Here is a 24576-nt window from a genome sequence, read left to right as displayed (position 1 = left end):
TCTTGGTCCCATTCAGCCTGCCATTTGCACTTAACGTGACGCCTGAGGAGGCCTTTGTAATCTGCATAAGAAATGCTGTGGAGGTCAACTGTTCGCTTTACACAAGTACTTGCTGTGCGATCTGCTGCCTCATTGCCCGGAATGCCCACGTGGCTGGGAATCCAGCAAAATATAATTTCGTATCCCAGTCTTGAGGCAGCAACAACCTTATTTCGGAGTTCAAGAAGCAGGAAGTGCTTGAGGGGTGTTAGTGAAAACAGTGCATGCAATGCACTGAGGGAGTCGGTGTATATGATGGAGCGAGAAAGCTTTTTAGCAAGTATGAAGCCTATGTTAAGAAGCAGACCGACCATAGAGCTCTGCTGTAAAATTAGAAGCAGAGGGGTTGATTCGCCTAACAAGTTGAACTGTTGGGCCAATCATAGAACACCCAGCAGCAGATTCCGTCTTTGTACCATCTGTGTAGAAGCTTACATACTCGGAATATAGATTTTGCAGTGCTAACAATTCCTTAAGAAACACAGTATTAGGAGTATCAGCTTTCTTGTATCGCGCGAGTGAAAGGTCGCACTTAATGACAGGGTGCTCCCAAGGTGCTCCCGCATCAGTAGACTGCACTACAGGGGGCCTCCAATCGAGTCCCATGTTCTCACTGGCACTTTTCAATCTCAAAAAGAAGGGAGGTCCAATGGTGGCTTTGTTTTGAAACACCCTTTCAGAGTGCATGTCTTCCACAGCCATTCGCGCAGGGTGATCAGAGATGGACCTGACTCTCAGGGAATACATAAATCCCAGTGAAAATCTTCTCTTCTCAAGAGACAGCTCGTTGGCCTCTGCATACAGACTTGGCACAGGAGACGTGCGAAAGGCACCTGTCGCAAGTCGCAACCCAAGATGATGGATAGGATCGAGCATTTTTAGAATGGAAGGCCTAGCTGAACCGTAAACAATACTGCCATAGTCCAGTCGTGATCGCACTATTGAGCGATATATCCTCAAAAGGCACGTCCGGTCAGAACCCCAGGATCGGTGGGACAGGACTTTATAAATATTAAATGATTTGTGAGCTTTTAATCTTATATTCTTAATATGGGCACCAAAGGTTAGTTTGCAGTCAAATGTAAGACCCAGAAACTTCTGCTCAGGCTTCACAGAAACTGTGGAATTGTTTAGTGCAAGAACAGGTTCTGGAAGTAGTCCACGTTTCCGAAAAAAGCACACACAAACTGTTTTGTCTGAGGAAAACTTAAACCCGTTTTGATTAACCCAGGTTGATAGCTTATTGATAGTTAGCTGAATACGTCGCTCACACAGTGACAGATTGCAAGACGACATAGAGATCTGAAGGTCGTCTACATAGAGTGAATATTGCACCAATGGGGGAATAGCCAATGCAAGGCAGTTCATTTTGACAATAAACAAAGTGACACTAAGAACGCCTCCCTGAGGAACGCCATTTTCCTGCACAAACACTTTAAAAAGAGCTCTTCCTATCTGAACACGAAAGGTGCGCCTGCTCAGGTAGCTCTCAATGGTACGAAGCATTCGACCACGGATACCCATATCATACAATTCCCTCAGTGTACCAAAACGCCAGGCTGTATCGTAGGCTTTTTCGAGGTCGAAAAATACAGATATGCAATGTTGTCGATGAACGAAGGCCTCACGCACGACTTTCTCCAACCGTACTAAATGATCAAGAGTGGACCGAGACGAACGATAGCCGCATTGGTGCACATCTAGATGTTTATTTAGTTCAAGGAAATACATCAATCTTCGATTAATCATTCGTTCAAGAGTCTTTCCAAAGCAGCTAGTCAAAGCGATAGGCCTATAACTACCCGCACAGGATGGATCCTTACCGGGCTTGAATATGGGTATGATTGTTTCCATTCTCCAGCCCAATGGAAAGTAGCCCTCGAACCTTAAAAAGGTATAAAACAATATCAAGTGTGGAAGGATGGAGATGTTGAAGCATATAATAATGAATACCATCTGGACCAGGAGCCAATGACTTGGAGTTTTGGAGCACCATGCTCAGTTCGTGTAAGGTAAAGGGGGCATTATAAGCTTCGCATTCACCACCGGATGTTTTCAGTACCATACTTTCAGCTTTCCTTTTGTTGCAGAAAAGCAGGCGAGTAATGCTGCGAGCTGGAAATGAATTCAAAATGCTCGCCAAGGATGTTGCCCTGCTCTTCAAGATTGCTTGGGCATTTTCCATTTCTGGAAAGAAGTGGAATAGTGAAAGCATGATATGAGCCATTTACTTTATGAATCCTGTCCCATACTTCTTTGGAAGAAGTACTACTATTGATAGAAGTAGCATATTTTTGCCAGCTCTCGCGTTTCGCTTTCTAGCGAATGGTACATTCGCTGGAAAGCGAAACGCGAGAGCTGGCAAAAATATGCGACTCTCTTTACAGTCTTCATTCCACCACGGCTTCGCTCGTCTAGGGAGCTGTCCAGATGACCACGGGATTGAGAGTGACGCTGCAGTGAGAATGTGAGATGTTAAAAGATGGCTGAGCTCATCAATCGAAAGCTGATCGAGGCGAGAACAGGCCAGGAGTGACGACTGCTTAAAAAGGCTCCAGTCTGCTTTTTCAAACTTCCAGCGTGGATGGCGTGTAGGTGAAGACTGCGAAGTGTCGTTACATTTTAAAATAATGGGGAACCCAGTTAAAAATACCCATTGGGTCCAATTGGTTTTTCCAATTGGTACCAGCTGGCGTAACCATCTGTGTTTTCGGACTCCCAACTGGAAAAATACCAATTGGTATTTGTCCAATTGGAAATAAACCCATTGGAATTTAACCAACTGGAACCATTACCAGTTGGTACTATTCCAGTTGGAATCGTAACCATCTGTGTTTTCGGACTCCCAACTGGAGAAATACCCATTGGCATTTTTTTCACTTGGAACCGTAACCAATTGGTTGTATTCCAATTGGAACCATAACCATATGTTTTCTGACTCCCAGTTATAAAAATACCAATTAGTATTTTCCCCATTGGAAGTGTATCAAGTTGTGTTTTGGGACTTTCAAACTCGGAACTACAAAAAGGGCCCACTTGCTTGTTTTTTAGCTACCATTCATTGGCACAAATCTTGAAGCAAGAACAAGCAATTAGCTTAGCTTAACTGGACATTCATTATATGCACAGGATGCACAACAGTGAAGAGTATATGTCAAATGAAAGCTTTATTTTGACTAGCAGGACACCTAAATATTACAGATTGAACGTTGAGACCGATGTTCAGCGGAACTTGGATGCAGTTGATGACAGTATAGCCATCTCATTCATGCTCAGCTCTGCCTCCTGCATGTCGAACATGTGTACCAGTTAAGTTGCATATCTAAGATGCATTGTGAAAGAATGTAGCAAAGTCTAGACCTACAACAAATGGGTAAACACTTGGCTCACATGAGGTCAAAGTTGTATGATGCTCGACGCGTCATTAAAGGGGCAGTACAACAAACCTTGTACTTTCAGTAAATACAACTTTTGATTATTCATTGACATTCACAACCTATAAAACACATAGATTTTCTATCCACGCATGGCAGTTTCAGAAGAAAAAAAAAACTACCAGCGTTTACCTCCTAAACTCGCAGACAGAGCAAGTGACCACATGATCTGAAGCTGATTACATGCCACCTATGTTTATCATATCCACACCCTGTAGTTGGCGAAGCACAGGGCACACAATGAATTCCACAGATTGCTAAGGTTCGGCTACTCCTGTCGTCGCAGTAACTGAGCACCAGCCACTACTTGAGTGCGTGTCGAGGTATTGTCTTAAGCTCAAATAGAATGCTGACGCTGTGCTCATGTCCACTGTAAGAGCCACACTTGAATATTGTCACCGTGGGTATCACAGAGCTTTATGGCAAACTCCTGAGGATTGATGTTGTTGACTATGACGACAACACTATCCCCGCAACCAAAGGAGAGAATGAAAAGAGGTATTCGCTTTTACTCTTTAAATTCTGCGCCAAAAAAGAAGCTCCCTGGTCAGTGGCATTGCGTGCGAGTATTTCGGGTCCCACTGGTGCCAGTAAGCTTGTGTAGAGTGAGAAACATTCGACATAATATTGTTACACGGCTCCTTCAAGTACAGCGTTCCCCCCAAATGTAGCGTCAGCGGTTTGAAACCAAATGCCAAAGTTTCAGAACTAATTTATCTCAATTAAAAGTTATAACTGATTTTCAAAAAATATTACGAAAACGGGGCCCATTTTTGGTAACTGGCACCATTCAGCTCCATGAATTCGAGAGCTGTTAGCCACCATTTTCCCACTAAAAGTGACACCTACTCCATTTTCCACTGAAAACTGAAACCTGTAATTAATTAACAATGCATTCGAGATTATTAGCTAGTAGCTGCTCACACCACAATTACAACTTCTGAAAGCATGACACTTAATGTGTTCACTCTAATACAAAAAGTAAATTAAGACATAATCTCAAAAGCAAATTATGGATATTAAGGTAAACTGTGGCAAGTCAGTGCTTTCAGGAGGAATGCAGTTTCTTTTTTAGAAGCGCTTAAAACACTTTTTTCTTTTCACTGACATTTCATTACACTGGGTAACAGAGACTTTCAAGTGGACAGCTCAAAAGAGTCTGTTTTGTAGAGCTTCATTCATTCAGGCTCCTAGCCTGCACTGACCATATAGCTAGGAGTGTCTCAGGATATTTATTAATCAGAAATCGCCTATTTGCAATGCAGCAAGCATCAAGAAAAGAAACAAAGAAGTTTCCTTACCTTGCGCCCTTAAACTTTGTTATCCATCCTTCGCGCTCCAACGAGGCGGCAGGCCAAATAAAGTAATTATAACCACACTACTCAGCACTCGCAGCAATAAAACATGACTTGTTGAATCTCTACTGTAACCATGCAACAGATGTTGTGCGTGCCATCGGTAAGATTGGAGCCATGTGCGCATAGAGATCACACGCGGACGCCATCTTTGTTTGCCCAGTGTGCACAGATGCTTCCAACGGTTCCCGCCGATTTTAGGGGGAAAAAAAAAGTTTACCCGCGATATTTAAGAAACCGATTACAACACAATGCAAAACAAATAAAAAAATCCCTCCGCTTTCAATTTTCATGTACAAATTGTCCTCATATTGAGATTTAAAAAAGTATGGGCAGGTGATCCGATCAGACCCGATAGCGATACCCAATATAATGCATGCGCAACGGAGGTGGAGAGTATCGGGTATCGTAGTCGGAGGCATCGAAATGATCAACTAAAACTCTTCAATAGAGATTTTAGAAGATTGTTTCAATGCCTTCGATACAAAAAAAATATATATATTTTTAGAAAAGGCCATTTTTACATTCACCAACATCTAGAGAATATCCCCAGAAAGTTTAATTTGTTTTGACTGCATAGCTATTTTGTTAAAAATTATTTTGGGTCCACCAATGCTAAAGAAAAGCTAGAGGTTCAAGCACTTTGAACACATTTTTCTCCAGTCCACTTCTTGGCATAAATTTCACTTTCGGAAAACTACTGTTTTGCAATGGCACAAAAAGAAAGGCTCACTCATTGTTTTTGTTAACTGGAATTTAATGGGCAACGCAACGGTGCGTTTTTTTTTACAAATACAAAAATCTATTTGATTTGTCAATGTGGTGTTAGTATAAAATAAATTACTTTTAAAAAAAATTTGTTTTCTCAGTTGCACTGAAAAAGAAATGTTGCGTACTACATTAGTTTAATTCCCAGTTATAGTTTTCCTAACAATGCCAGTGCGTTCCTGATAAATACGACTAATCTTTTGTACAATTTATGTATACACAGATAAAAATTTTCAAGGCTGACCCTTTTGAATAGTGTCTTCCCTTAATTGGAATGTCTGATGATTGGTTTAAATCCCAATAAGACTATTTACCATTTAGAAGTTGTTTATTTCAATTAATATTGGAATAATTGAATACTCAATGAAATGGCCAATTGGTGCATCACATACCAATTGGGCACTGCCATTCCAATTGGGATCACGAAAGAGATGCTAAAGGGAAACATTCCATTTGGGATAACCAATTAGAAAAATGTAACCCAATTGGTATCACTGGATACCAATTGGAAACAACTATCCCAACTGGGATGACCAGTTAAAAAATGCATCCCAGTTGGAATGGCCAGTTGGTGGATTAGGTTCCAATTGGAAATCTCAATTCCAATTGGAGTCACCAATTGGTAATGCCAAAACCAATTGGATTCTGTGATTCCAACTGGGATTTCTCAGATTCCAATTGGCACCAACTGACTTTCCAATTGGAACCCATGGGTATTTTTAACTGGGAAGTGGTCACTTCCATGGGGATTCTGATCAACAGTCCATGAAAAATCGGGTAGCAGATTTGCACTGTCAATAGAAAGATCGATGCATGTAGATGACAAGGATGAAGGACTAAAATGTAGGATGGCCAGTATTAAAAATGCATGACTGTGAAAATAATATGGATTTGATTATCTTTCCACGTGTATCTGTATGATCACTTCCCCAGAGGGTACTATGTGCGTTAAAATCACCGAGTAAAAGAAAGGGCTCTGGAAGCTGGCTTAAAAGAGAGTCGAGATCTTGTCGCTTCAGAGAAAGAGAGGGTGGAAAATACACTGAACATACAGTTATGGCTTTATGCAACAAGAGACGAACAGCGATAGCTTCGAGTGGCGTCTGAAGCGGAACCTCTGCACACGGAATATGTTTTGGAAGCGCCACCGCAATGCCGCCACAAGAAATGGACGTGCTAGGGCGGTCTTTGCGAAACACACTGTAGCGTCTCAGAAAGTTGGTGTGAGATGTACTCAAGTGTGTTTCCTGCAAGCATAAGGCTTATACTCTTCTAAAAGGAACTCAACATCTGCAAGTGAATAAGCCACGGCAGTTCCACTGAAGAATTACAGAGCCCATTTTAAAGAATAAAATATTTCATAAATGAATTAAAGCAATTCTGCATGTGCTACACACTCAGGAGGAACCACCGGCTTTTTTTCCTTTCTGTTTTGATTTAGCAGTTTGCCATTCCATGTCCTCCTGATCCGAGGAAGGAGCCGAAGAGTCGGCATTGTCAACAGCTCCCATTGCATCCTGAACGTTGGATGCAGGTTTTCCAGTTCCGACGTGGTCGGAGACCTGGACGACGAGTTTCCGGCCACGGCCAGACCCCGCTGAAGAAGTCTTCAACGTACCAGGCCGGGACCCTCCCACATTCGCGCTTTCAACGTCTTTTGACATTGATGGAGCAGCAGGTGGGCTCTGTTGCTCCGTAACAAGGCGGGCCGCCTTTGAGGGATTGCAACGACGGCCTCGCTCTCCACCTTGAGAAGAGCTACTGGCACGAGGCTGCTGGTCAGCCGGAGGTCGTGCCTGAATCGACTGGGAAGTCGGTGTGCTCGCAGCGTTACCTGGGGCACTCTGCTTCCCCGCAAGTTGTTTCGGGGCCTGAGAGGGGCCTGCCAAGTCCTCAAGAGAGAACTGAGTGGCCCTGGACTCCATACGTGGTGCAGGGCCCCCGCGCACCGCGTCGGAGTAGGTACCTTTCGAAATGAAGGAAAACCCTTGTTTTGCTTCAGGATACGATAAGTTCTCTTTGGCTCGTAAGGTAAGGATCTCCTTTTCTTGTCGCCACAGCGGGCAGGACCGAGAGTAAGCAGGGTGAGGACCCTTGCAGTTCGCGCAGACAACTGAATCTTCACAGAAATCGGCCACATGGTCGTGGCTTCCACACCTTGCACACGTCCCCCTCCCCCGATAGCTGTGCGACCCGTGACCAAAACGTTGGCAACGGAAGCATCGCTGTGGGTTCGGGACGTACCGTCTGACACGACAATTCAAGTAGCCAGCTTTGACGAGTGCACGAAGCGTGTGACGTTCAAACGTCAGGATAAGGTGTTTAGTTTTCACCTCTGCACCGTCACGCCTCGTCATAATGCGTTTGCCACTACTCCAGATGCCCGCAGGCCTTCCAAGATTTCATCGTCACTACTGGAAAGAAGATCATCTCCTGAAATCACCCCTCGAATGGTGTTGAGGGTTCTATCCCAGGTAGCACACCACACTGGTCCAATATTGGGCCAAGCCAGGTATGCTTGGTCCAATGTTGGACCAGGTTTGCCATTTCATGGCCAATATTGGCAAATGTTAGGTGAAACTTGGTTTGCTCGGCCATTATTGCCAAGTTTGACCACTATTCTGCCAATATTGGCGCAATGTCGGGTTATATCGGCTAAATCGGGCCGTTATTGACAATTTTAACCATTATTCTGCCCATATTGGCTCAATATCGGGTCGTATCGGCTAAATCGGGCCGTTATTGCCCATTTTCACCATTATTCTTCCAATATTGGCTCAACATCGAGTTATATCGGCTAAATCGGGCCGTTATTGCCACTTTTAACCATTATTACGCCAATATTGGCTCAATAGCGGGTCAAATCGGATAAATCGAGCCGTTATTGTCAATTTGCGTCATTATTCTTCCTACATTGGCCCAATATCGGCTAGATCGGGCCATTATTGCCAATTTTAACCATTATTCTGCCAATGTTGACTCAATACGGGGTTATATCGGCTAAATCGGACCGTTATTTCCAATTTTAGCCATTATTCTGCCAATAATGGCTCAATTTCGGGTTATATCGTCTAAATAGGGCCGTTATTGCCAGTTTAACCATTATTCTGCCAATATTGGCTCAATATTGTGTCATATCGGCTAAATCGGGCCGTTATTGCCAATTTTAACCATTATTCCTCCAATATTGGCTCAATATCGGGTTATATCGGCTAAATAATAATAATAATAATAATTTTATTGACAGTCTTGAGATACAATCAGTGGTAGCGGGTCCGTCAAAGCCTGTAATGGCTTGTGGGACGTGACCCGGCAACGGCGTAAAGGAAAAACAACAAAGGAAATCGGAATAGAAACATACATCACTACAACAACAAAAACTACAACTCACATCGAATGCACGAAAAAAAAAACACGTCAACATTTCTAATACTGACAACGTAGCAGAAAAGAGCCAATACATTAAAAATGAGGTAGCACAGTAACGATGTCTAACACTTTGTACTCAGAAATTTTTTTAACTGTCGTTTTGAGTTTATATCACGGAGTGGTGCTGTCAATTTGTTAAATATATGAGGAACATAAAATGACCGCTTTCTTTTTCCATATTTAGTGTATACTCTGGGGATCGCGAAGTGTTCGCTGTCCCTTAGTGAACGCTGAGTTGTACGTGAAACTTTAAAAGGACTATTCCAGTAATGTTTTTCTATGACACATCTCTCAAAGAGTGCTGCAAAACGAGGGAGATGTAAAAAAGAGAAGAGATTGTCAGATAGGATGTTGGTACCGTATGCTACAGCTTTCAAAATTCCTTTTAGAATACTGTCAATTTTGTTTTGCCAACCCAAGGAACAGTTAGCATGCAGAGTAATACCGTAGCGCAGCACACCATAAGCCAGCGCATTTGCTATCATTTTTCGGACTGTGAAAGGCAAAAACACTTTTGTTGAATAAAGCAAACATGAAACACTACGTAGTTTTTTAGCAATATGACAAAGATGGGAATACCAGGAGAGATCACTATCAAACAGTACTCCCAAATACTTGACTGTATTAACATGGTTAATGGGTAGACATCTACACAGCTCGATGAGTGTAGAAGAAAAGGTGTATCAAGAACTTTGCGTTTAAGGGGACTACAGAAACACACAAGTTTTGTTTTTTGTGTGTTTACTTTGATAAAGTTAGAATTAAACCAGTCCATCAACCGTGTAGCGTTTGTCTGTAACGCAGCCAATTTTAACCATTAATCTGCCAATATTGGCTCAATATCGGGTCCTATCAGCTAAATCGAGCCGTTATTGCCAATTTTCACCATTATTCTTCCAATATTGGCTCAATATCAAGTCATCTTGGCTCAATCGGGCCGTTATTGCCAATATTCTGCTGACATTGGCTCAAAATCGGTTAACCTTGGCAAAATTGGGCCGCTATTACCAACGTTGACCATCATTACGCCAATGTGGGTTAGTTTTTAGGTTCACTTCCACTAACTTGGGTCGCTATTGTGTATGGGCACCCAAAAGTTTGGCATCGACTTAATTTTTGTGGACGCCAAATATCCGCGAATTACAAAAAATCACTCGCGAAACCTCCCAAAAATCTAGATAAAACTTAAACTTACAAAAACTTGATTCAGCAAAAAAAAAAAGAAGGAAGACCAAATAAGGAAGAAAATGTGCTTAACAATAACGCCTATACGTAGCACCCCAATATTTTGTAGCCTAAGAAAAACAGCCGAAACATGGTGTCTGGATTATGTTAAATCAGCTTGGCAAGTGCAGAACGTCCGCTCACCTTACGGCTTCAAGCCGGGACAACGAAGACCACCCATGTGCGCGCTTCTCCCTATATCACGAACGCTGCACCAATGATATGTGAAGTCGGAACGCCTCAACTCGCGAGACGATTTCATGAGGGCTAGCTAGCTGCTGGACGCCGCGAAGTCGTGGAACTCCCAGACGACTGCTCGAACTGGCCGTTTTGCAGTAATGGGCAGTCGCGTTAGACGTACTGATCAAAGCTATTCGTACTGAGCATACCCGATACGTCGAGACTGAATTTGGCGTCACAGCCGTCTTTACAAAAGCTGACCAGGAATCTTATGAACGAAAACATCGTAATCAAGAAACGAAATGTATACGTACCGCCGGTGCATAGGTAATCCGCATAGCGTTTATTTGAGCTCTATGTCAGACCAGACGATATCCAATGGATAAGATCTCCCACGACGAGTCCGCGTCCACAACCAAGAACAGTCAGCCCGCGCCGAGCACATTTCACACAACACCGTCACTCCGTTAAAGTATGCCGACAAAACGACGAAGTTGCAAGGTTCCCTATCTCTATTCCACAAATAGTTCCCTCTTGTAGGAAAGCTCGCTGTAGCCGCCGGTGCAGTTGTTTTCTTCTTTCACTACTTAGTCGGGACGTGCACAAACTGCATGCAAAATGCCGATTGACTTGCTCCAATCGCCAGATTCCACTAACAAAACATCAACGCACCATGGTACCACGGCCACTGCCGTCACTGTGGCCACCGCCGAGCACGGCGGCCATGGCCAACACCTGCCACAGGGTACGCGGTAATTATGCTGCTATGTCTTAGATTTGGATTGTTGACTAAAGTGGGTACTGGAACGTGACACAACCGTTGCCAGAGTAAACTGTCCAAAAATCTGGTATTACCGATAATCGCAACTCCTTCGTGGACACAGTTCAACCACTGGTGGGATAGGACCATTAAAAAGGTTAACGACAACCATTCAAAAAATTAATTCTGTGCATGGTTCGTACAAGTGGTACGCGTGGTACGCCCTTAATTCGCACTTCACGCAGCGTCAATTTTCGGCACCTGCCGAAATTCGGAGCGCACAGCATTGTAGGTGGCGCCACAGCGTGTCATCTGCTTGGGCCTAATCCTCGGGGTGCTGTCGCGACTGCCACGTATACTTGCCGCTTCCTTTTGATCTGATTCGACAAAAGCAGCTGGCACACGTGCTAAACACGACCATGGGAACATCGTCCCTAGCGGGCTGTCCTTTGCTTGCTAATCTGTGCCACAATTGTTTTTGTTGCTCGGGCAGTCTCTTTACATGACAGTACAAGCTACTGAAGAAAATCAGCCTAGCTCCTGTTGCCTGACGAAGTGTAGAGTATGAGAATACAGTCAAACGTGGACATAGCAAGTTCAATGCTACAAAATTTTCAATCTAACGAAACTACTATTGCGTTGTCCACAACTCCTTGCTTACGTGGCGAGCAAGCTTGTCTGCTAGGCGCGCACAGCAAGCGACAGCCGCCGTGGCGTCACGCCAATGTCGTATGCTTGATTTTCTGTCGTCTGGTCTGTGGCAGGTCGTAGCAATGGCCAGCCCTTTTCGGCGCCTGTCGGCAATTTACTGCCGTTTTAGGGATGAGGACAAAGTGTATCAAAAAGAGCAGAAATACGTCGAAAAGTAGGTTATTTACCCTGACGTGAAGCCGTTAACTGTGAGAGGACATGCACAAGTCTCGGCCGCCATGAGTTTCGCCGAGAGACGCGGAACCCGAAGACACTATGAAGCTCCTGTCTCGCCTCCACATTTCCTCGCTCAACTGCAGCAGACCAAAATGGGCCCACTTGCTGCACGTGTAGGCATTATGCATTTTGGCCTCAATATACCAGGCTGAGTTCTGTCGCAATTTCAGTTTAACCAAGTGAGTGTGGCTCAGAAGAGAGAGAGAGAGAGAAAAATAAAAGCTCTGAGGCAGCACTATCAAAGTTCAGTCTTCAGAAGGAGTTTTGCTGCACAGAAGCGCTGGCAGGGTTACTTTACGGTAACAGGTCTCACAAAATAGCATGACCAGTGGAACTGTGCAAGTGGCTATACAAAACTCCACATGCTTTATATAAATGCAGTTTTAGGCTATTTAACCATTTTACACAGAAGTTCAAAGAATGTAAAAGAATTCATACTTGTTAGAGATCCATGTAAGGTCCACATTTTTCCAATGCTAAACGATTGTGATATCCATCCCCGAGATATCTATCCACCAGTCACCCACCTGCAGTACACTCCGACACATTTTCTCATGAGATCTCTGGACGTAAGCTACTGTTGTCCCAAATAAAGGCTAGTTTCGAAGAGCATATGCGGGAAGTGAGCTTGTCTGCTAGTTATGCAGAGCAGACAGTCGTGTGACGTCAGGCCAAGCTCCTGGGAGGATAGGGCAAACAATGTCCGCTCTCCAGCAGGTCTTTTATTACAGCTTCTTTGCCTTTTCTGCGGTTGTTGGAAGTTTACTGCTACCTCAGGGGCGAGGTGATGTTGGGTGAGGATGCGGCATACAGAAAAGAGAAGCGGGAATACCCAGAAGGGTACATTCTTTCACTTAATGGGAAGGTATTCACCTTGAGATAACACATCCAAGCCTCGGCCACCATGATCCATGGCCAGAGACGACGGACCCTGTGGTAGGCCAGAGACGATATAGGTGCCATGAAGCTCATCTTTCTCCTCCACGCATGTTCTCTCATTATTATTATTTTAGTTTTATTATCTAATGCCCCACACAACCAATAGGTCTTGGTGTAGAGGCACAAAGAAAAAATTGAAAAACACAATCAAAACTACCTGTCCACTTGCACAGAGTATGTCCACACCTGAGCATCGTACCGGCTGCGCTCGTGTAATCACATACTGGTGATGCACGTTAAAGACCCCAGGATCGCAATTGTACCGCACTGGCCAAATTGCCCATCTACAGCATGAGACATGTATTAAGATGGCTGACCAACATAACGCTGTTGGTCAGCCATGCCCTCAACAGAGGGCCCTTAAGGATTAATAAATTAATGAAAAGATCCAGGTCCATTCCACGTTTGAATACAATGAAACGTGATCAAACAGGCGTGACGGACAATGACGAAGGACAGAACACAAACATGCCTTGCCCTTGTCCGTCACACCTGTTTAATCATGCTTCACTTGTACGAACTAGCATAGCGCACCACTTTGCATGAATATAACGAGATCAGAAAGCACATCAGTAGCAGGGGATAATCTGTTAACACAAATTTGCATTCGAACAACCGGAGAGAATTTCACATGAGTAGAAAGTAAAACACATAACGGCCTCTAAAATCAGAAGGCAATGCATGAAAATTAAGAAATTATGCAAAATCACCATCCAGAAGGCCATGAATGGTTCTACATAAAAATAATGCATTGTAAGCAATTCTTTTTTATAGGTTCTGCAGGGAAAGTATTTTAAGGATGTATTTATACTCGTAAGTACATAGGCTTCCAAAGTACTCATCATAAATAATATGAATAGGTCGCTTTTGTGCCTTTTTCTATGTGTCATGTCAAATCTAATCGAATTCCAAGCCACAGTACAAGACTTAAGTTGGACTTAAACTAAGGAACAAACTAGCCTAACAGCACATGCAGGATTAGCACCATCCAACGGGCTTGTGATTGGCCCCCTTGGCCTGTAGCTTCACCGCTTAGTCCAGCTTAGGGCGAGACGGAGTATAGAAGTTCACAGAGGGCACAAAATACACCTGGAGATGCTCCAAGAGTCGACTGATGCCTGACAGTGCCGCTGCACATGACACTTCACCGTCAGCTCAAACACTGGCAACCACTCGCAGGTCGCCTGCTTGAGGCCCTGTACAATGGGCTTGGCAGGCTTCATGAACAGCTTGAAAGGACCTTGAGTGACGATTGGTAGCACTGCTGCACACAACACTCCACTGTCAGTTCAAATGCTCGCAGAAACGCACAGTTTGAAGGGTTGGCACCTTGCATGCTGCACTTGGAAGATTCCTTGCACAGTTCAGAAGAGCTCTGACGGACGCCTGGCAGCATTGTTGCACACAACACCGCACTGTCAGCTCGAATGCCAGCAGCAATGCACAGCTCATCTGCTTGAGGCCTTCCACACAGCATTTGGGAAAGCTCTCAGTCAGCTCAAAAGAGTCCTGATCAACATCCGGCAATTTTGTTGCCCACAAAACATAACTGTCAGCTTAACTGCTGACACTAGCGCACAGTTCAATTGCCAGAGGCCTTTCAGAATGCAGCCTGCAGAGGTTGGAAATCATACGAGGGCCTCAAAGAAGCTACAAAAGCTATGTTAAAGGCCTACAGCAGATGTAGAAGTGGAAGGATGACATGTCTGCTTTTGTAGTCCAGTCTGAGGTATTGAAGAGCAGTGTCAAGTTCGGAAAGGTTGTACATTTTAGTCACGTGCGCGAGGGAATCGCACTGCCAGATGCCGATGGCGGACGACTTGATCGGCAGTTCAAAAAAATCTCTCATGTTTGGCAGAATGCTTGCCTTGAACCTGTCTTCAAGGAGCTTCAAGACGACAACTGCAGACTCGTTCAGCATGAAGCACTGACCTGCTTTGACAATGCGTTTCGGTTCCGAAATCTCAGGTTGATACAAATGTCTGACTTCAGACATTCGTCTGCTGATCTGTGCTAAAGGCTTGCTTGTTGAACGTAGCATTTTCTTAACCTTACCCAGGAAACTTTCAAAAGGAAACGCACTAAAACTGTCAAGAGGGCCATGGTCCAAACACTGCTCAGCCAGATGGCTGAGCGTGTGCACGTTGTAAACGAGCTGCTTGGCCCCATACAAGGTGCCAAACTCCTGCACAAAGTACCTAAGAAGGTCCCTGGCAAATCCGTTATAAACCTCGTAATGTGCAGGAGATACAAGAATTCTCACTGCCACATGCAGCATTAAAAAGTGACGGTACTGATCGTTTGGCAACACATGCTTCAAAACCACAGGTCCCACATACAAGAGGAAGCTTCGAAACTCTGTGGCCTTTCACCGGTCAAGTTCCTCAGTGCCTCTTGGCTTCCTTTGAAAGTTGCTGGGGAAACGCTTACTGCAACTTCGAAGTAAATCATTCAAATTTTCACGCTGCTGTCGACTGAGGCGTCTCCCGAACCCTTGGCTAACCCAGTTTCTCAGAAGGCGCCGCATAACGCCAAGACAGACGAGATGCATGTACTCCGTAGGAAACCATGACACCATGTCGACATCTAAAGATTCAAATGGCGACGTTCCCGTGTGATGGTGCTCGTCTTCCTGAGACCGGAACGACTCGTTGGTGCGTTGTGGTGAGTGTAAATCAGGAAATGTCATTCGACCCTCGAGATGCAGGCCCCTCTGACTGCACCGTTCGCAGGCGTGATAGCCAGTGTGCCCAACTATTTGCTTGATAAAGCTTCTTGCGGGTGCGTCGCACACCATGGCCGTGATGCTGACAGTGATGTGGCTCCCCTTGAAGACCATGCCATGCACTGTGAGCTTGCGGGCTTCTTCAAGGAATGCGTACAGGTACTGCTCCAGATTTGGGGGCTTTCCTGTGCCGCAGTATAAACTGACCATAAAAGATGACGGCAGAGGAGTCAAATTCGTTATCCGGCATAATAAGGGCCAGAAGCTCACCTGTGAGCTTTTGAACAGGGGCAGACCGTCAATGTTCCCTTGGAGCTTAATCTCCTTAGGAATGGGGCAGCCTTGCAATGACTGACGGATGCCTTCTTCTAAGCCGAAATGCACAAACTTGTCACATTGCTCTAGTCGGGACTTCCGTTCTGTGCACAACACAGTCCGCGCGTCTTTGGGTAGTCCGGCAATGCCTCGACGCCGACAAAAGGCAAGAACATCGTTCAGACATACGTGGCTCATGTTGTGCTTCCCAGCAATACTTGCGAGCTCGTCGCATGCCGAGAGTTCATGCGGCTGGGATGACGACGTAGTGGCAGCGTTCGGATTCGCGCTGCCGTTTGGTGGCTCCGAGTTATGGTCAGCGCTTTCCTCTGACTGGTACTCATCGCTCGTATCGTCTTACGACGAATCATTTTCTGAAGAACTCGCCAGCACGTCAGATCTCGAGACTTCAAAGCTCGCCGACTGCACCTGGACTTCCAAGTCACCCGAACAGCCAGCTTCACTGGACTGGAAAACGCCTCCGGCTGCAGGTTTATCAGAGTGGGCAACATCGCTGGAAACGGCATTGCCCGTCAAACCGCCTTCCGTTCTCGGCTTCTTGCAGCTTGCAGCTTGAAGATCCGCCATAAGCTGCTCATGGTCCTTCTTGAGCTTCCGGTACTTATACTTGTTCATTATCAGGAAGTAGCGCACCAAATGCAGTGTTTAACACGGCGAAATACGAGCCACAACAGAGCAGAGGCGCAGACCACTGTGGTGCAGACGCAAGTTGTTGCCAGATGGTCCCAACAAAAAACCGCCAAACGCCTGGGTGGTATAGCCCAAATATAGCCAAAACTAAAAACAATGGTTTTTAAGCCTTTTTTGACAATTTTTCACACACATACAAGACACGTTACATTATCTTTTTCAAGCCCCAGATGCGCCACATTTTGTGTACATTATGTCACTTGCGAATTTAAAAAAAAAACACTTCGGAAGGAAGAAAACAAAACTGTCACCTCCTTCGCAGGTCTTCAGAAGTACAAAACACACAAAGACAGTTTTATCGTGAAGCCCGGGATATGATCATTACAGTAAACGAACAGAATACAGAAGCAGAACGGTAACACTTGGTGTTTCAAACAGGGATCACAATATCTAAGGTCCTTACCAATATCCTACCCGTCTCTTTTTCTTTGTGTAGAATATGAGTGTTCCCCATTTCGGTTCACGCTATTTCTGATTGTGTTGTCCTTCCTTGGGGTGGGCGAAGACTGGAAGGTAGTCAATTGTTTAGCGGTGAAACTGCGGACTTTATATTTACGAACTTGGGTGCCTAAGGATTCTCTCAATGGGCACCAAAGCACGCTTGAACTTTGCAGAGTTTAGTCTAGGTCCGGGTAGAGGACGCCCTACCACTGTTTGGTTTGCTTCACCGCGCACTGTGGAGACCGCTTGAACTGTGCAAGCATTGCTTCTGTGCGCATTGCCAAAACGACGAAGTTTGTAGAAGTTAAAAGCCGTTCTCTTTCCTCTCTCTTCTATCGAATGGCCAAAAGAGATACAATTTTTTTCGAAGCTGATAAGAAGTTCAAAAATTAACTAGTCAAACCTCAAAGTTCCACGTCGAAACTGAGGTTTCGACAAAAGTTCGCCGCATCCTTAGAAGTAGCCCAAAAATAGCCATATAGCCAACTACAACATTTCGACGCCAACTAGAAAAAAAATGTAGCCCAATTTGGCTATATATAGCCCAATCTGGCAACACTGGACGCAACACAAAGAACACAGAGGCACACATGAACGAATGGTTGGATGAGTGGATAAATGGATAGTGGCTGTACCCTTTATAACTGGCGGTGGTTTGCGCCACCTAGCCTGGCTATTTTCTTTAAACTTACTTTTTTTTCCACCATTCAATTTGTCTTCTCCTTTCGTTGTGATATTCTTTCAATTTTCTCTGGACCTGGCCAACCAATTTTCTACTATTGTTTTTGTTCACTCTATTCCGCTGGTTTCGCTTTAAAGCTTCCGGACAGCGGACGCAATGGAATGCGCTTCAGCGCTACTTTGAGAATATGCGCGCCTAGTAGACGAACTTGCTCGCCGTATACGCATGCATTGTATCGGGCGGCAGCTTGCGCTACCTACGTCGCTCCGTGGTAAATTTTTGCCCTCAATTTCGTACCTCCTTTTAAAGTATCCGCCTGGCGGTCGTTGTTGGTTGCAGGTTGTGCAGAAAACCCGAGGACCAAGAATGATCGCAAAGCCTCAAAACATCCCGGATACGGCTCGAAGGCGCGTCCCGAGCGTTAGCACTGTATAAAAATCAAAAGCGCAAAGACCAAGGAAAAGAAGAGGGGACAGGACATAGCGCTTACTCGAACTGAATGTTTAATACATTCCCGAGTAATGTCTTGATGCAAGTATACAAAGCGTACAGCCCTAGCGAAAACATTGAATATCAAACTCTTTACAAGGCGTGCACCGAGAGCACACTGGTGCAACATAACACTGGGTACCATGATGAGTGCAGCTAGCTCTGTCATCTGCTACGAAGTGAAGTATAACATAGGGTATTTGAAGGGTCTGTGTGCGCCGGCGTCTGTTCTTTGAACATAATTCCTATGATTCTCACCAGGGTGCCTGGAATGTGTCTTCGACTGGTATGTTTAACGAGGGTAAGGTTGTAAGCTGGGCTAGTTGGTATGCATTGAACATGATGAAAAACCGCGCACAAATAGAAAGAACATACGAGGTAAGAAGAGAACGGAAGAGAACGCGCTTCTCTTCCGTTCTCTTCTTACCTCGTATGTTCTTTCTATTTGTGCGCGGTTTTTCATCATGTTTAACGAGAGGTTATTATTGATTGTCTGATGTCCACCGGGTGGGTTTACCTTGGCGGTAAAATAGCAGCGAGGCTGTCCTGCTGCATCTTGCGATGTATACTCTGTCTCATTAGTTTCGTGCACTGCAAGAAAAGGTACAGGCGCGAGAGCGTAGCTCCGAAGAAGGCTTCGTTTGCGCGAGCGCTCGTACAGAAAAGGCGTCGCCGGGAATACCGCGCTCGCGCCCGTACCTTTGACTGCAGTGCACGGAATTAGTGAGACAGAGTATAGTTGATCAGTCACCGGCAATGGACCGATCCCACCACGGCCGCGGTGCATCCTGGAAGTTGTAGTCCTTTGTGGGTGCACCGCGCCAGCACACGCCACACAAAGATGGCCGACCAATGTAGCGCTATATCCAGTGTCTGTGGGGCTGCTCCGGCTGCTCGGGCTGCTCCGAGCCGAGCATAGAGCGGAACCAGCGGAACTAGCAGTACCATAGACCACGGCATGACTACAACGCCGCCCCCATGTCCGCCGCCATGTTAGTTGTAGTTTTCCGGTTTCCCGGGAAAACTACAACTAACATGGCGGCGGACATGGGGGTGTCGCTGTCATCTTAGTTGTAGTCCAGCCACTGTCTACGGTTCTGCTGGTTCTGCTAGTTCCGCTCTATGCTCGGCTCAGTCGCTCAGTCGGCTCAGAACAGTCCCCGCAGCCGCCGCAGCCACGCACACACTGGATATAGCGCTACATTGGTCGGCCATCTTTGTGTGGCGTGTGCTGGCGTGGTGCACCCACAAAGGACTACAACTTCCAGGATGCACCGCGGCCGTCGTGGGATCGGTCCATTGTGACATCTCGATGATAGCGTCACTTGCATCTGTTAGTATGTTTTGCCGATACTTTTTAACCAACCGCCAGGATCGGGCTTTCCGACAGCATGACAAACGTGACGTGGTCGGGTTTCCGCATCGCGAGCAACTTGATACATGGAAACTATAGGACAGTAAACGCGCCAGTAGAAGACGCGTTCCAGGCATCACAGTTCCCACCACGCAAAGGTATTGTCCTTTGTCCCTCTTGTTCCCCTTCTTTAGGGATTATTTTCGTCATTCTTGTCCAGCTCGCTTGCACCTTTGCATTTAATAGCAATTTAATCATAACCTTAAATATGCAAGCTTTCACCCTTGTTGGTGTTAGACCGGTGGCAGCTGATAAAACCTGTCAGCTCTGCTGACATCTAACTCCTGGTTAGCTCAGTTGGTAGAGCGCTCCACTAGAAATGGAGAGGTCCCGGGTTCGATACCCGGACCAGGCAGATTTTTTCGGTCGTGCACCGGTCACCTAGCTGTGCTTGGAGATGTGTTTGTCCTTTGTCCCTCTTGTTCCCCTTCTCCAGGGATTATTTTCGTCATTCTTGTCCAGCTCGCTTGCACCTTTGCATTTAATAGCAATTTAATCGTAAGTCTGAAGAAGAGGTCTCTTAGCGGAACGTCAGCCACATTGTGAGGATTCCAGGAGACTTTCATTTAAGTACGCAGAGGATCAGGCCATCAAATTTGAGTCTACAAGAAAGGTGTGCTGCGAACATAATAACGTATTTCGTGCACCATGCCGTAGAAGGACCAGGCGACAGAGCCCCACAGTGCCATGGCCACAAGTTTATTTTGAGTAAAAAGAACAGGAAGCATCTGTGGGCAGAAAAGCACACACAGGAGAGCGCTCTTTTCATATGCGGGATTACCGCGCATGGGGCAGAAAGAGCAAGGTAATCCCACGAACTACCCGAAGGCGAACGACGTGACGCATTGAGGCAAGTTGCAGCCCAACGAAAAGACATGCAGGATGCGGCCAATGTCCATGTGACCGAGGTGGGCCCATTTATGCTCATTGCTGCCCCTATGTTCGAAGAATTACTCGCGCCATCAGAGGTCACGAGGAGCGGTACGGAAGGGAGCTGATATTTTTGAATGCAACAAGTTACTGAAAATGTCGTAACGCATGCCCTCGCCCTTCCAGAAAAAGACCGCTTCTTCCTGAAGAAGGAATTGTAAGTACCGTAGCCAAGCCGGATTTCGACACCCAGCCGGCCCTTCCAAAATTTGTTCCCCATAACGCGGATCCCAAAAGGCCCAAAAACTGATTGGCGTTCACTCTGTTAGACATATGCCTAAATGTAGTCCATGCGGCATTGTAAGCGGGTCCCATGTCAACCACCGTTATTAGATCTAATAACGGTGAAGTCAACGAGCCCCTCTACCTCGTTGGCCCATGGGAACAGCCATACGATGCGGACGGCTAACGTTTTTCGCTTCTTCTGTACGCAGTTGATGTTCAGCACATGCTTCCTACCAACAGTGGATTCAAGTTCTACAGTTCTACTCGCAAAACCTGTCACAGCGGCGGGTAAACTGCCAGTCATAAACAAGAACACGCCACTTCGTCTCCCACCGGACACGCCCACCATCCTGCCAAAAACGTTCGAGAGGTCAGCCTCATCATCAGCGACATCAGCGGCGCCACACGATAAGAGGGACCGGCCGATCGCCTATGCTTTCACTGGGCATGGGAACAGCCATACGATGCGGACGGCTAACGTTTTTCGCTTCTTCTGTACGCAGTTGATGTTCAGCACATGCTTCCTACCAACAGTGGATTCAAGTTCTACAGTTCTACTCGCAAAACCTGTCACAGCGGCGGGTAAACTGCCAGTCATCAACAAGAACACGCCACTTCGTCTTCCACCGGACACGCCCACCATCCTGCCAAAAACGTTCGAGAGGCCAGCCTCATCATCAGCGACATCAGCGGCGCCACACGATAAGAGGGACCGGCTGATCGCCTATGCTTTCACTGGGCATGGGAACAGCCATACGATGCGGACGGCTAACGTTTTTCGCTTCTGTACCCAGGTTAGTAATATCGATTCTTTGTACACTAAAAAATCAAGCGACGTTTTTCTTTTGGTGTTCCCATGCCCACGGGAGTTGTTCTCGATCGTCGGTCAGAGTATAGATGTTGTAAAATTGCTGATGCTATGCGGCGACGTTGAGGTAAACCCCGGTCCTGAAACGCGTAACAAACAGCTTGACAACATGTGCAAACTGCTTCAAGATGGTCAGTCTAAACTACTAATGGTTGTAAATGAAATCAAAACAAATCAACAGCAGTTGGAAGACAAAATCACTGACATCTCTAACCGGCTCCAGAATGTGGAAACTAAGACTAATGTTCTTGATAGACTGGATTGTGAAGTACGCACTACACATCAGGTTCTAGAAGAAGTTAAAAAGGAAAATGCATTCTTGCGTGCTAGACTTGACGACCTCGAAGATCGGTCTCGGCGAGACAATCTAATCTTTCATGGTATAGATGACTCGCCCTCAGAGACCTGGGCCCAATCTGAGCAAAAAGTACACTCGCTGCTTTCTAACGTCCCTGAGCTGAGCATTTCTGAAGAGGGAATCACTCGTGCGCACCGGCTTGGTACGTTTTCTCGAAACAAGTGTCGACCAGTAATGGTAAAACTTGTGTCAACCAAAACTAAAGAGAGCATCCTTTCAGCAAAAGCTAAACTAAAAACATGGAACGTCTCAGTCAATGAAGACTTCGCACCAGCCACACGTTATGCACGCAAGAAGTTGTTTGACTTCGCAAAATCTCAGAGTCCCAATAGTATATTTAAGATAAGGTACAACAGGCTTTACCTAAACAAGAAGTGTTACGCCTACTGCAGTACGAGTGACGAAGTTTATGAAATTTCTAGTGCTACCAGTGCTACTGATAGAGGTGCCGAGTCACTCCAACCGCAACACGTGCAATCAGCAACGTCATAACAATCGTGCACTCTTCCAGTCAAAGATTCGACGGTGGAAAATGTTTCTGTTTTCTTTACAAATATCCGAAGCGTAATAAAGAAACGCGATGAATTGTGCTCCGCTCTTGATTCTGCTTCTGCCAACATCATTGTGTTGACCGAGACATGGCTCTCTAGCAAAATACGTAACGATGAACTTTTTTTTTGTGATAAGCAGTACAAAGTTTATCGGCATGATAGGGATTCGCGGACGGGCGGAGGCGTGCTGGTTGCAGTTGCTGATTACATTGAGTCATCCCATATTAACTTAGCATCTAGCTTAGAAATTGTGTGTGTACGTTTCCAACTAAGTCACAGAAACATTGTTGTCTGTGCATGTTACCGCCCACCTACCTTTGCTAAGAATTTTGTGGAGTTATTACATGACACACTTAGCGGGATTGTTTCAAGGTTTCCTAACTCGCAGCTATTTATTTTTGGCGATTTTAACTACCCAAATATTAACTGGTCACAAGATATTCCTATTTGCGTGCCTTATTCTTCTGAAAGCAACGATTTCCTAAATCTCTGTGCAGATTTTAATCTTTCGCAATTAGTAACCGAGCCCACGAGAATTACGTCCTCAGCATCCAACGTTCTTGATCTTATTTTAACTATGTCTAAGGACCTCGTAGAGCCGATCTCTTATCTTCCAGGTCTTAGCGACCATTTAGCCTTGCATTTTTTCCTGAAAAGTCCTAAGAACAATCCTGCTGATTGTGTCAAACACATCCGTGATTACGCCAGAGCCGACTTTGAATCCATAAACCGCGAGCTATGTACATTCATGGGCTCTTATATGCAGAATTTTTCAGAACGATCGGTTGAAGGAAATTGGTGTCTGTTCAAAGATAAAATTACTTCATTGATCACCAACTACATTCCCTGTCGCGTTGTCAAATCAAACTCGAAATCACCTTGGTATAATACGGCTTTAAAAAGGCTGTCTAATAAGAAAAAGCGCTTGTTTCGAGCAGCTAAATCATCAATGTCTCCCGATCGCTGGGCCGCGTACCATTCGGCAGCTGAAGTATACAAATTGGCCGTCGATGAAACTAAATATAACTTCTTCAGCATAAAATTACCCTCAATGCTCACTAACAATCCAAAACAGTTTTGGAACTTAGTCAACCCTGCCGACAAACATTTAATAGAACTTAAAAATTCAGGCGGAGAGGTGATTTCTGGTGAAGATTGCGCTATGACTTTCAACGAAAGTTTCATCAGTGTCTTTAGTGATTTCTTAGGTGCCAACCATCCCGTACTACCATCTTCTGATCTTTTGCCCGTGTTACCAATTGTGTTTGATCCACCCGGTATTGTTAAAATTATTGAAAACCTCAAGCTGTCGTCGGCATCAGGTGTCGACGAGATAAACGCGAAATTTCTAAAAAATACCAAAATGTACTCCTCAATCATCTTGTCATCTTTGTTTTAACAATCACTTGATCATGGCGTCTTACCCAAGGACTGGAAGGTAGGGAAGGTTGTTCCAATTCACAAAGCTGGTGACCGTTTCTCCCCTTTCAATTACAGGCCAATATCTCTTACTAGCGTACCCTGCAAAATCATGGAGCACATAATTTCTTCACAGCTCTCGCGTTTCCTGGAGTGCAACTCCTTCTTTAGCCCTTTTCAACATGGATTCCGCAAATCTTTCTCGTGCGATACTCAGCTTTTAGTTTTCACCCACAACCTCCACTCGGCTCTGGACCGTGGATCTCAGACTGACTGCATCTTTCTGGACTTTGCAAAGGCTTTCGATAAGGTAACACATAAACTACTACTATACAAGCTTAGCCTACTCAGTATTGATCCATATATCTTATCTTGGTTAGAGTGTTTCCTCAC

General features: G+C 45.3%; 1 protein-coding gene, 1 long non-coding RNA gene and 1 pseudogene across 2 annotated transcripts; 1 reads left to right on the top strand and 2 right to left on the bottom strand.

The window, feature by feature from the left end:
• Positions 1-3186: 3186 nt before the first annotated feature.
• Positions 3187-5013, bottom strand: LOC115318312. Its single transcript, XR_003918215.3, has 2 exons — positions 4775-5013; positions 3187-3324 (listed from the first exon to the last, which is right to left on the bottom strand). It is a non-coding gene; the product is annotated as an uncharacterized LOC115318312 (long non-coding RNA).
• Positions 5014-14727: 9714 nt separating this feature from the next.
• On the bottom strand, positions 14728-15849 carry LOC121046544 (annotated as a pseudogene).
• A 5298-nt stretch (positions 15850-21147) lies between these two features.
• Positions 21148-22822, top strand: LOC115327388. Its single transcript, XM_040210328.2, has 2 exons — positions 21148-21490; positions 21782-22822. The coding sequence occupies exons 1-2, from the start codon at positions 21158-21160 to the stop codon at positions 22703-22705; spliced, it is 1257 nt and encodes a 418-aa protein (XP_040066262.2). The 5' UTR covers positions 21148-21157; the 3' UTR covers positions 22706-22822.
• The last annotated feature ends 1754 nt before the right edge of the window (positions 22823-24576 follow it).

The sequence above is a fragment of the Ixodes scapularis genome, unplaced genomic scaffold (assembly GCF_016920785.2).
Source record: "Ixodes scapularis isolate PalLabHiFi unplaced genomic scaffold, ASM1692078v2 ptg000712l_1__unscaffolded, whole genome shotgun sequence".
NCBI lineage: Eukaryota > Metazoa > Arthropoda > Arachnida > Ixodida > Ixodidae > Ixodes > Ixodes scapularis.
This window is presented reverse-complemented; position numbering and strand designations above follow the sequence as displayed.